Raw genomic sequence first — 13,995 nt, 5'->3', positions numbered from 1 at the left:
ATAATTACATGGTACTCAGTCTTTGAAGATCTGTGTGACTTAAAAACAAATGTGGTAAGTCTTGGGTTACCAAAAGGTCTTACATTGTCTTAATTTTATTGTCTAAATACTCCTGAGATCCAGGTGTTTGCCTGACTGCATCTGTAAATGAGTGCATGTGAAGAGGACATGCACATGAACAAAAACACCACTAGATGGGCATGTCTGAGTTTTATAGCTGTTAAAATATTCTGTATTTGCTGTTCAAAAGGTTCATATTGGTTTCAGATTGAATTGTATGTAACTTTCTTTTAAGGAAGTACATATTTTCAAAAGTAAAAGTTGTTAGTGCCTTGATGGTTCTGACATGAGTGTGAGAACGATGCAAATACACTGGATATTGTGTTGTGCCAAGAAGATAAATATAATAATGAAAAGTTGTTTGCTAACTTTTGTGGAGTGGAGGAAATTTATTAGGAATGTAAACAAATGCTTATGGAAATGGCAGCTATACAATGTTAATTGTCATCATTTAACCTCACTTCATCAGATTAACAGGGACAGGGCAAGCGCTGCTACAGCCTGGCATAATTTTGAGTTTGCATCAAGTTATAGCAAGAAGCAAGAGAAATTCAGCAAAGCATTTATGATTTGCATGAAGCCAGCCAGAAAGTGAATATTTCAGCATTTGATTTAGAGCTTTAAATCCATTTGATGTTTCAAACTGCATGGCCCACTGCTAATTACAAACAAAATCTAGGTTTGGGTTATACTGGAACTACTCTATTTATTGTCACTTTAGTGGCTAATATTACTAATTTCAAAGCTAATTAAACTAACATGAACTTTCTCCAGGAGCATATATAATCTTGAATGGTCAAGTAATACTGCAAGTATTCATAAAATGATTTCAACTGTGGCAGCCTGATGAACTCAAATCCTTTTTACAGTTCCATTTACAGATTACTCAAACAAGTAAAACTACCCAACTGAATAAAACATTTTTTTAAGCAAAACTTAGAAAATACCAATTTTCCATTTCAATAAAAAATTGTTTGACATGAATTCATGCAAACAACATCTTGATTATTCTAAAAATAGCAGTTTATTTTGCATGTGTCACACTGGAACATGTAGAGACAGTGAGGTTTGTGTGTGTGAGTGTGTGAGACTAACGTGAGCATGTCTTCTTGTCGTCATTCAGATGGTAGCCTTGGTTACAGTCACAGGTGAAAGAGCCAGGTGAGCTGATGCAGATCTGTTGGCAGTTATGCTTTCCCTCGGCACACAGATCAATGGCTGACAAACACAAACAAATACACAGAAACACAATGAAAAAATCATAGATTAAATTTACAAGTTTGACATTTAGCAGATCTTTTAGTAGAATAGCCAGTTGTACTTTCTCCAATAAATGATATTTGCTTTGCTTCTAGAGTACTTGTATGTGTTACTTAGTATGCATTTATTCCACAGATGCAATTACAGGACGAATATAAAAAATATTCTATCTTGATCTGAAAAAGCAAGTGTGTCTCTTGCTTGGTAATATTTTTACCTGAGCATGTCTTCCCATCAGCATTGAGCCTGTATCCAGGCAGGCAGTGGCAGGTGTAGGATCCTGGGGAGCTTTCACAGAGATGCTCACAGCCGTGTTCAGACTCCAGACACAGATCTATACCTGCAGCATAGTTCAGGCCAAAGTCAACCCTCATCATAACAACTGAACTATTTGCTTTGCAATGTAGTCTAATACATGTGTCCAATACAAAATCTAGAGATGACATTATCATGCATATTAAATTAACCTAATATATTGTAATTCTGACGCTTTATTAGTTGAACTGTTGCAGTCACTGTTACAAAAATCTGCAATATATTATGCCAATAAAATAATACTATTATAATAACTTTTCTATAGCTACATTGAGCACTTAATCACCTTCACTCCACCCTTTTTAATATATTTTTGATCAAATCCCTGATTACTTTTGTGTAAAGATTATCCCAGGTTACTTTCTACTCCTTTCTTCCATTTAGTAAAACTGCTATATACTTTCAGAGTAACCGTTCTGTTCGGAAAAGCTGATGGAAATGGAAATACACTGCTCAAAAAAAATAAAGGGAACACTTAAACAGGTGTTTAACACTTAAAGTGTTCCCTTTATTTTTTTGAGCAGTATATGAAGGGAAACACATAGTCTGGTATGAAGGATATGAAAACATTTAGCAGAGAGATGGGAATTTTTTATCTTCAGGGTAAACATTTATTGTTTGTCAATTGCATAAATGTTATTTTGACCCAGCTAAATCCAGCTGCAAGACATTGTCACAATAGCCTGGCCTTCACATTCACATTGTGAAGGCCAGGCTCAGATGGGACTTTTTATGAAAACATGATCTGAAATCCAGGGAAACTGACTTTCCAGAATTCAGGTAATTTATGACCTCCAAAGGTACTCAAAATTGTTCTGAGTCAGAGTTTTACATTCCAGCAAAAATATAAAAATTTTTTTTACAGTTTATGCTAAGTACTGAAATAATAGGAAAAGATCAAGTGTTGAACCTAACTTGGTCAAGAGCAGTTTAAAGAACATTTTCTTGAAACTTCACATTTGTGCGATGTTTTTTGTTCAGCAGTATTACCACAGAGCTTGTCCTGGAACTGCAGTCCAAACTGGTAGATAAGGTCAAACCTCTCCACCAGGAAGACATGGTCTTCGAAGGGCGGGGAGGCCATGGCTCTTAGTGATGTCATGTCAGCTCTGGCCACTCCCACTGCATAGATCTCAATGCCTCTTTCTCTGGCCTCAGCCGCCACCTCCGCCACACGGTCCTGAGGACGTCCATCTGTCACAATCACAGCCACGTTGGGGACCTAACAAGAAAGAAAATCATTAGCTCGCTACCGTTGAATTGACTATTGGTAAGCTCTCTTTTGCTAAAAGCATGTTTTCTTACATCACAGATATTATATTGCTAAATTTAGATAACAGTTTTATGCCTTCCATACCAAAAATATTGATGAACTCCCCAAAGTTTAGTCAAAAAATTAAGATTTCTAGTACTTTATTTATTATTTTTCTGATAAATACAATTTTGGACCTCATTTGTATCAGTTGTGAAGGTCTTCAACCAAATCAGCCTGTCAAATAAATAGGAACAAATGGACTTCAGACAGCAGTTTGCACACCTTTGGCCTATCTCCCTGTCCAGGACTGAAAGCTTCATTCATCAGGTATCTGATGGCGAGGCCTGTCATGGTGCCCTGAGCCAGTGGAACGATCTCATTGATGGCTTTCACCATGTTTTCCAGCTTGCTGTGTGTCTTGAGGGAGAACTCACTGCGAACCTGAGCACAAAGAAGGTGACTGTTGACAGCAACATAAGCAAACTGCTCATAGTTTCCACAATTCATCTGAAAGAAGATCCACAAATTAAATAAACTGCCAAAGAAAATGTTTGTACACTATGAAAAAATAACTGGAAATGGTTTGGATGATGACTGCAAAAAGTACCTGGCTGGAGTACTGAACAACTCCCACTCTTGTGGTGTCTAGTCCAATGTCCAGTGTGTTCAGGATGTCGATCAAGAACTTCCTCATTGTCTCAAACTCATGTGGTCTTACGCTGCGGGAGCTGTCGATGAGGAAGACTAGATCCACCGGGCCAGACTTACATTTCTGATTAGGACCTGAGACATGGGTCACAAGAAAACACTGTTAAGATAGTTAATAGAACAAATGACTAATGTCTTGAACTCGAAAGCAGGAAATATGTGAGTACACTTATTCTATGTGAATAAATGAGCACCAGCAAATTTTGACCTTTCATCTCCAGAGTCCCTCTCCTGCCCACTTCAGCTGGCCAGCTTGATTTTATGAGCAGTAGGGCTTTGATATTGAGAAAATAAATAACCACACTATAATAGTTGAAAGTTATTATAGAAAGTTACAATGAGAATACTGTAATTAGCTCACATTTTCCTCACTCTTCTCCTTATTTTATAATCATCAGATTTCCCACCACTTTATGTGAGCTTTTTTAACTGGAATCTGCTATTTTGATTTTTGACGTTGATTCGATATTGGATTTCCATTTTCGTCAACAATTTATCTGAAACTGTTTAAATAGATATAACATTGATTTGACTTGTGATTTGCAATAAGACTCTTTTAAAGTAGTTGCTGTTTGCAACATCAGTAATTCATTATAAGACTTATTTGCAAACTAATATTTGCTCCACACTGTTAGAGTCAGGTTTGATAAAACAATAGATTATTTTCAGACCAGGCAGCATTGGGAAGCTCACTTAAGACTTACAACACCTAACCTTACTTTTCCCTGGCTCCAGCTTTCACTGGGCATCTGTTTTCATCTTTCATATTTGACTCACTTTCATGTCGTAACATCATCATGGTTCAAACACACTGCAGTCATGAATGAGTTTTTGATGAGCCTATGTTTTTGTAGCAGATTTATAAGCTGGAATGGGACTGTTTGATTAATGTACATCCAGAGTTTCAGCCCAGGAGCTGAGCTTAAACTGGAAATAACAACCAGAGAGACACAGTGGTCAGTGTAAAAAGCCATGTGGGACTCATGGAATCCTTCTTTAGTTTCGAACAGACGTGAGCAATGACAAAGTGTTTAAGCACCTCAGTGATTCTATTGTCTGGCCATGAACATGAAGTGAATAGCAGATGGAATGTGAATTGACTGTTTAAAAGTCATTTTAATGTAAATCATGAGTCCCATTAAGATTTGTTCCCACTGTGAGTAACAAAAATGTCAAAAACTTAAAGATGACATTCAGTTGATATTTACAGCCTAATATTTTCTGCTTGTAAAGGCAGACAGACTGACCTGATTTTGGTCTGGCGGTGGTGAAGACGACAAGAGTCAGAAAAATGAAGACACTCAGTCCTCTGAGGTTTCCCATCTTCACTCTAAAGGTCACAATTTTGTAGAAAGTTCACCCACAGCTGCAGCTGGTTCCACTGGATAAGGACCAAACTGTAAAGATGAGAGTTGGTGGTTCAGTCAGAGGTAACGCAGACAGACAGACACATGAGCCAAAGTTTAAGGTGCATCTTAAGCAGTCATTGTGAAATGTCAAAGAAACTTTAAAAGGTTCAGACCAAAAATACCTGAATTAATGATCTAGGTTAAATACAATGGCAATGTTCGCAGTAATTTCTACTTTAAGGAGATTAATACAACAACAACTACTACTACATAAACTACTGCTAATACTAATAATGTTTAACTTCAATGTTGGGTGTGTTAAGCTGGAACTACCTGCTTAAAACCATAAAGACTGATAAAGGCAGTTAACATCAGAAGAAAATCAATCTATCATTCATCTCAGGAAAAACATTATTTCTAAAGTAATGATTTTCTAAGCTTATTTCTCAATTTACAGATAGTCAATGACAAATAGTAGTCACAGAGAGTTTAGAAAGAAACTCTATTTAAAAAGACACAAGGCCAAAGACAGTTTTTTAGAGTAGCACTAAAAATGATAGTTACTGATGTTTGTTGTACTCACAGAAACACACAAACATGTGTGCAAACAGAAGAGTTACAAGCTGATGAGTACAATAGACATTACGCCTGAGCGATAGACAGAGTACACCCTGGGCAGATCAGGGTCCGTCGTAGAGAAACATGACGCATTATATAGAACCATGCAGACACTCACACCTAAAAACAATTAACATTGGCCAGTCAACCAAACATACATGCTCTAAAATGTGGGAGAATGCCAGCGTACTCACAGAAGACCCAGAACATTTCTCACACCCTGGGATCATATTTTGACTTTCTCTCAGTGGTGTTACCAACAGATTCACCCTTTAGCTCACCACATTTATTAACTCTCTGCCCCAAACTTTAATTTGCAGCATCTACTTATATTTTTATAGAACTCATTTTCTTTTTGCCAAATTCTTAATAAAACAGCTTGATTTACCGATTGTTCTGTATAACCAGCGTGGCTATCATAAAAACAGGCTTTCACATTTAAAAAACACTTTATTTCCTTGACTGATTATCATGCAGTGATGCATTATTTGAAGATATTATCCTGTTCTGCTTCATTTCATTCGTTGGTGCTGAACACAGTGATTAGTGAGGAAAAAAGATTCCTGCAGAATTCTCCCCTTTGTGTTCCTAATGGCTCTGGCAGGCTTGTGTTGCAGTGGGACATTCCAGTCCTTCCCTATCATAAACCACTTGGCTGGAAACACCTGGTGAAGGTGCACAGCAGTTCCTGCTAATAGAAGGCTGTGGAGGAACACACACAAGTGTCTGACCTGCCTGTGTGTCTGTCAGTAACCCTGTAGGCTATCAGCTCGGCAGCAAAGGGGTAACGATAATGTCTGGAATGTGTTTATGTTCATGGAACCTGGTCAACTCAAACAGGCAGCATGAAAGCCACCTCTCTGTTTTTAGGTCCACAGAGACCATCCTGTGGGAGTTAATCTCTTTCAGACTGGTAGACAGAAACTGGAGTCATCCTGAGCTCAGATCAGAGTCATGAGTCAACAGATGTAGCAGAGCACAAAGGAACGTTTCTCTGCTTTTTGTCTCGTCTTTCTCTGAAGCATCTGTTCTTTCTCTCTGTGCCTACTTTCTCTCTCCTCCTTCAGTCTTGTCATTATTTTTTATTTTTACAGGAGCATCTCTGTGGTTAGTGGAAGGCCAGCCAAACATCTGGAGTACATTCCTTATGCTTTTAAATATATGTTGCAACAGAGCCAGGTCAATGGCTGCATCTTCTATAAAAGGAAGACAGAATTAGATTTTAAAGACAGAAAACATACAAGTTTTTTTAAACACAAACTTCCTATTGTTTTCAAGCCTGATAAGTCAAAACACTTACACAAAATTGCCCTTTTGATTCACCCCTTGTAAAACTGAAACATTATTATAGAGACGATGTCATAGCATCTGCATCATTGATGGTACATATTACAGCTTCCATTTTCTTGACAAAAAAGGCCTTAGTAACATTGAATATGTTGAACATGCTTCCTGTTGACTACACTGAAAACACACAACAAAAACAATTTCTCTACCAAGACCCCTTTTGCTCAAAATTTAAGAAATAACTGGAATCCTGAAGCTGAGGGATGAGGACATAATACTGTTCATGCCATAATTACGATATTGATTCAGCAGCCACACCAATAAAACAACTGCTAGTGTTGTTTCTTGTGTACCAGCAGTTACCAAAAATATCCACTGTGTGGCAGCCTTGTAAAGCTAAACATATAATCAGCATGCATCAGCAGGCAGGGTGTTTGTGAACAGCTAATCTTGTGGAGCTAGAAGCTAATTTGACCACAGTTGGCTTAATAGTCAAAGGAGAAAAAAATCTGTAGCAGGATGAATCTGAATGTGCAAGAAATAAAAAATCAAACAAATGACTAACACTTGTCTTCCTGCTTCTTGTTAAGTTTACAATATGAAAAAAACATGAATTAATGAATAGTCTGTGGTTTCTCTCTGAGCGAAACTTTTGGTCCAAACATTATTTGGCATGTAATCAAGACAGGCTGCAAACTGGAATGCTGTAGATGTTAGAAATGCTGCCCCATAGCAAGAAGTTCCTGGGAGGGAGGGGGGGAGAGAGGAATAGAGGGAGAGAGCAATGGATGGATGGAAAGTTGGCTTGTGACTGTGAAATTAATAGACACTAGTGATTCTGTTAGAATAAACAACAGGACCCAGAAAGAATATTAGAAAAAGAAAGCTAATATTTTATGCTGTATTATATTTATCTAATAAGCCACTAATGAGACGGCTTGAGACTTGAGGCTGTCTAACCATGAATTGTGTGTGTGTGTGTGTGTGTGTGTTAAACAAAGACTTCTCAATCTAACTTTCCCCTTACCCACCACCCCCACTCCTCATTTTGAGTCGTCCTCTCAAAGTTACCGTTCAGTCACCAAACAATGACCCACTACAATCCTGCTGCTGCTGCTCAGCACAACTGACACTCAAGCACAAACATCTCCACTGCCTCCCACAGGCCAGCACGTGTTCTATAAGCATCCACAAAGAAGATCATTCAGCCCAGAGAAACATATTTTCTCTTTAAACATCTTATTAACTGGCCAGTGGTGAAAGCTGCAAACAGTGTTGACAGTTATCAGTGTGGCTTTTACTGAGATCCTATTTCCTTTCATTAACACTTTGCATAAATCACAATTGTTTGCCTCCTTACGTTCTTCAAAAATATAGCAGGCCGTGTGATTACTGAACATTTGAAAGTTGAAATAAACTGCAAAGAAAAATCTACTTTGAGTTTAAAATCAAAGCAAACAGCAGTTAAATGTTTGTGAGGCAGTTTGATGCCACATACTGCAGCGCCAACCAGCCGTTACGTTTATAGATCTACTTCTGAAGAATAGCTGGGCCCCAAGTTGGCATTGGCATATGCTGGCATGCAAGTGAGATTACAACAGATGAAACATAAACTGTAATTTTTACATTCTGGCAGTAAAAACACAATGTTCTCTTTGTACCAGTCTATTTGCTCTTAAATACATGTAGCAGTACAAGTTTGGCTTTGAAACATTTATTTTTATGTTTTTTAGGGTTTTCCATTTCATTAATAAATGTGTCAAACTTCTGTGCATGTACAAAGTAGAACTGTTTTAGATTACTTGCCATAGATGATTGATCTCAGAAAAGTTTTCAGCAATCTCTTGTGGAGTTATGGACTCTGCTGACCTCTGAAAAGTATATTGTATATTTTTGTCTTACTGATAAGGCTGTTGATGTGATTTATTGACTAGTTAAGACCAAATCTTGGTATAATTATGCATGTGATAACACTGTTCTCTGTTATGCACAGTGTAGGTAGACTTTGTTAGAAAATACGCTCATATACAGAAGAGGTGAAAGACTCTGAAACTGGTATCTAATTTTCTTATCCTCTGAAATTAAAGGGCTATTGCACAGTACAGTTTTGCTGTTCTATTGTTTTCATAAGTATTGATCATTTGATGCACGGCTCTGGTACATAATTTTAATATAGTTAGCCTGGCTAAGACTAATAAATATTCTACACTGATGAGAGATTTTTTTAACTAAGAAACTATTCTACTTCCCTTAAGAATAAGGGAAGTAATGGTCCCTTACTTCCTTACCTAGGAAGTAAGAGACCATATTGATGTACTGATGTAGTTTGATGTCCACTCAAACTATACAACCACTGCATGAAACAAACTCTGAGCTGACCTCAACTTCAGTTTGAGGCTCCTGCAAAATAAATTGTACGAACAAGATGTTCAAGTTGCTCCATGTCTGATGTAACTGTGTAACTGGAGATCTGGGTTGTAACTTACTCTTCGTCTGGCATGCTTTACAGATTGTTGATTTAGTAGTGAATTATTAATCTAACAGTGATTCAGAGGACCACATTTAACTCTTTTCTATGTTATTTATATGAGACCTTTACCTAAATGTATAGTCCCGCACCTTTTGTCTTTAAATCTGAGGTGTTTCTCTGGTATCTCTTTACACAAATAAAGTAAAACACTTTTAAAGATAACGCTACAGATGGATTAGGATTGTAGTAAATTATGCAAGTGTGCTTTTTCACACAAACACTGTTACTTAGTGTTCAAATTGTTGCTAGGTAAAAAAAACGCAGCTGGAGACACTGCAAGAGATGTCACTCTTTAAGATGAACGTAAACACCATCGCAAAGGAAGCAAACTTTATCATGTGTGTCACCTCTGTGAATATAAGTAGTATGGCAGACCTGCTGCAGAAAGTGTTGTTTCAAATGCATAAGGATGGTTTTATATTTTCATCCTGCTGGCATGTCCACATTCACATTTGTTTGTCAAACTAAAAGTACCCTCTTAAATAGCGACCTTTAAGCAGGTATTAAACCAACTTCATATTAAACACACATTCTTGTATTAATATATCTTTTTATAGATCTGGAGTAATATCTTATTTTAAATGTCATATTTTCATTAGCCATAAGCAGAAAAGTATCACAACTAAGAACTAAATGCTTAAACATAAGTCTATCCATAATTAATTATGTGTTTCACTTGGTGAAATTGGTTCCTGAAAATAATGAATTAACTTTCTAATAATATTATTGTAATTCTAATTTCAACCTGCAGATATGAATTAGACTGTGCTATGACCTGGTACAGCATATCAAATGGGGACATTTAGGTTTGAGCTGCACACTGTCCCTTTTTAAACAAAGTTTATTATTGTTGATTCTTTAAATGGATCTGTATGCAGAAAAATAAAAATAAAGACTGTTACAGAGTTGGATAGAAAGATTAGCTTCAGTATAGACTTTTCCTGTTTTCCCGTCTACTGCCAGGTTTTAGATAAGACAAGCAACTTTTTTTGTACCTATTTCTTTCCTGTTTGTTTGATATTTTTCCATTCAAAAACTTTTAAAAGCAACACTTTTCCTCAGTATAAAACAATCACTTTCTCACAATAAAATGCCTAAATGTCATGTATTGTACTTTAGACTGGCTTAATAACTATATAAAAAAAACAGAATATTCAATTTGTGAAAAACGTAGTCTTCAAATATGTTGTGTGTTAAAGAGAAAGGTGTGTGTGAGAAAGAAGCAGTTCAGGAACAGGTGATTATCTCTTTAGGTACATAGACTGAACCACACACACACACACCACACACTTCTCACACACTGAAACTAGATAATAAGCTCATAATGCAGAGCAAACAGAAATACACTCTCACATTTGTTTTTCATCAAAGCTCCTGTTACTGTAGAATGGACTGAGATACCACCGCATGGATCAGTTCATGGTCAGTTGGACATTTTGCAGAAATTAATTAATGCAGTTCTTCACACAGTGAGTATGGGATGTCGCTGCACTGTTTAGGAATTATGGAATTAGAAGAAATTAATCTTTGGTACTAGAAACTTTTTCACTTTAAATCAAAAGAACAGCTCTTGAACCAAGAAGTGGAAGAACATCTTTCCTCCTCACCTGACAGTAAGAGTCATGACCTGATTTTCCTTGGCTGCAAATGGATGCAAAGAATGATTGACTCTTGTATGCATTATCTTTGGATGGACACTTTCTTTTTTCCTTTTAGTAATTACAGAGGATGTGTGTTTTGTACTTATAGGAGGATTAATAAATATTAGATTTCAGCAGACCATCAAACTGGAACCTAAAGCTAAGTTAAGTCAACAGCTGCATGAGTCAAATTACAAAGCCGTTGGACCCACTGTAGCACAGAGGAGACATTCTTTTTCTGCCAGAATAAAACTTGGCCTGGCATACACTTGCCTGTCCAACTAAATATTGATATTTATGACCATCTCATAAACAACTGGGTCTTGTACAGTTGGACTTGAAGATTTTCTACACAACCTTTGTCAACACAGAGAGACCATGAACGTGAAGTGCACCCAATCCTAAATGAGCAAAGGCTGTCATGGAGAAAGTGGACATCACAGATGATAATAGACAAGGTGAGTAAATGTTGATTTTGACCCTCTGTCAGACTGATTTGTGGGAAAATGCCAGTGGATAAGTGCCTGAGTTTGTGTCTATAGTTTTGTTTTGGTTTAAAGCTCCGCAGAGAAGAATGTAATTGCATCAAGTGGCAACAGATCATGACTTATCAAAACTACACAGACGTGGCCCTGCAACATCAACTAACAGAAATTATATTAAACTATTAAAATAACCCTAAAAGATATTGCTTGTGGCTTGAATAGCAAAAGAGAAAATATCAGAAGTAACTCGTGTATTATGTTTCTTTACTCTGTTTTCGTTTGATTATTTTTTTCTACAAAATAACTCAAGATCAGTCAGATTGTATGGAAGGCAACTTTCCTTTTGTAATTTCTCAATTAGATGTAGGTATAGACTTAGACTGGGGCATTATGCTTCACTAAAGTACTCCTACAAATGTCTGAGCCTTCACAGAACAGATGTTCCTAATCTGAAATTAAATTATCAGCTGTTGTCTGATTCTTGGATGAAGTCCACATTTTTTAGATTGTTGCTCGAAAGATATAAAATCATGTAATTTTCCTTCAGAGCCTTTATGCGAATCTTTGTGTTTGTCTATCAGATAAAATGTCTATAGAATGCATTGACACTAATAGTTGCATTGTGAAAAAGTGTGGAAGAATTCCAGGGCATGGATACACCTGCAAGGCACAGCATATAATTTGCATATTAACATCTAACATGCAATTATAAGCTTATGCCATAATTATTTTTCCTTCATCTTTCATTCTCAAAGCAAAAGTTTTGTGGATGTTAACCATCCAATACATACACTTTATCATCTGTATTACCATTAAGACAGTCACCTGGTACCCATTCTTTACTTACATTTAATTTGGCATAAGCAGGAATATTAAACGCAAGTTCACAGGAAAACCTCTGCGATAGCATAAGTTGATGCATGCAAAAGATTTATATTTTTCTCAAAAGCAGTTATAATGCATGCACTTAAAAAAGAGCAAATATAGAAAGTTGTAAGCAAAATTAAACTCAGGCAGAACCTAAAATAAAATCCCAGAACCACAAGACTAAACAACACTGATGCTGCAATGTTGAATTTATATAGCCAGCTGTCAAACAAATTATGAACAATGGACTTTCAAGATGTTACAGTTGCAACAGGGGAATGTGCAATATATTTAGCATATATGCCAATTTCAAGCTTGTCATATTGGACATTTCTATTAAACTATTTGCTTTAAGAGTGTTTTTCCTTTTAACTCTTAGACCTTAGAGGCTAAACAGATACCGAAAGCCACTTAAGTGTTCAATGGACAGGAGTGACACACTTTTTTTTATCTTGAAATAATTACCACATTCAATAAGTTTAAGCTTGCTCAAAAATCAAGTTATTCCTTTCCAAATATCATCAAAAGCCCATAAGTCATTGTCCATAAGTCTAAAAATTGTCCAATAAGTGCTAAACTCTTTGGACAATGAGTCCATCAAAGTGCTTCCTGCCACCAATACTTGTCACCTCAAAAATAATGTGCAACTTCCCCTGCAGAACAGAAGTGGCCCAATTAAAGGGCTGGGATTACATATCTAAAAATATAAGTATATAATCATGATGGTTAAGATATAAAATTATTCTAAATGTAGGACCAGGTGTTGTAGCTTGTATGCATTTATAAGTGAGCAATTAATCTTAACTTCTATTTTATGGTCTTATGAGTTGATGTCTGAAGAACAACTCTGACAATATTCACCCTTGTTTGCCCACCGAGTATGACGAGTATGATGTAAGATGATCCTCTCTTAATGGGAGCGGAAATTAAAGTAGGAGTAAAGAGGGTAAGATGTGGAAAAGAGAGAAATGGCATGTGCAGATGAGGTAAAAAAATAAAATAAAAAAAAAAGAGTTACACTGTATATATATAAAATATAATTTCTCTATAAATTTGACAGACAGTTTGGAACTGAGATGAAAAAGGAAAGCAAAGAAGTAGACCATGTGTCCATACACACTGACGCAGAAAGATATTCTGATGTAATTGTGGGTAAAAGGAGAGATCGGAAGGAGAGCAGAGACAGTCTCCCAGTAATTGGATCATCTTCTTAGTGATTTGGGATTTGAGTGACAGCTGGAGCGCATGCACAGATGAACACACTGCACTTCTTGTTAGTGGCGTTAGATTGGAAGCAGATGTTGACTCTGCTACTGTTAGCAGTTTTGTTGACTGCCTGACTGTTTTACTGGAGCTCTACCAGCTCACCCAGCTCACTGAAATACCTGCTGAGCTCCTGTAGATCTACCAGAGCCACAATTCATTCATTAAGAGTCGTTGTGTTCAGCATCTTGTTTGAACCTATAAGAGGCTGCAATATCCAAAAGCAAAAAGGTTAAGATTAAAAATTCCCTTCCAAGTCATGTTTGGTTTGATAAAAGAAAGAGTTTCTGCAGAGCATCTGATAGCAAAGCCCAACACTTAATATTGGCTATGCTTTAGTTAGAAGTTAGAAATAAGG

At 36.7% G+C, this 13,995-nt stretch overlaps 1 protein-coding gene across 8 annotated transcripts in view; it reads right to left on the bottom strand.

Moving 5' to 3' along the window:
• matn4 (matrilin 4) overlaps positions 1 to 13,995 on the bottom strand; it is a 28,234-nt gene that overhangs the window by 13,141 nt on the left and 1,098 nt on the right. For all 8 annotated transcript variants that reach the window (XM_028004086.1, XM_028004092.1, XM_028004089.1 and 5 more), the window contains exons 2-7: positions 4,846 to 4,995; positions 3,498 to 3,673; positions 3,173 to 3,331; positions 2,626 to 2,857; positions 1,538 to 1,660; positions 1,156 to 1,278 (exon numbers count right to left, since the gene is read on the bottom strand). In XM_028004086.1, the coding sequence (XP_027859887.1) occupies positions 1,156 to 1,278; positions 1,538 to 1,660; positions 2,626 to 2,857; positions 3,173 to 3,331; positions 3,498 to 3,673; positions 4,846 to 4,921 (889 nt within the window). In that variant the 5' untranslated portion in view covers positions 4,922 to 4,995. The remainder of the gene's footprint in view (positions 1 to 1,155; positions 1,279 to 1,537; positions 1,661 to 2,625; positions 2,858 to 3,172; positions 3,332 to 3,497; positions 3,674 to 4,845; positions 4,996 to 13,995) is intronic.

Source organism: Xiphophorus couchianus, chromosome 20 (genome assembly GCF_001444195.1).
Source record: "Xiphophorus couchianus chromosome 20, X_couchianus-1.0, whole genome shotgun sequence".
NCBI classification, from domain to species: domain Eukaryota; kingdom Metazoa; phylum Chordata; class Actinopteri; order Cyprinodontiformes; family Poeciliidae; genus Xiphophorus; species Xiphophorus couchianus.
The sequence above is the reverse complement of the archived record's forward strand: the minus strand, read 5'-3'. Positions and strand labels throughout refer to the sequence as shown.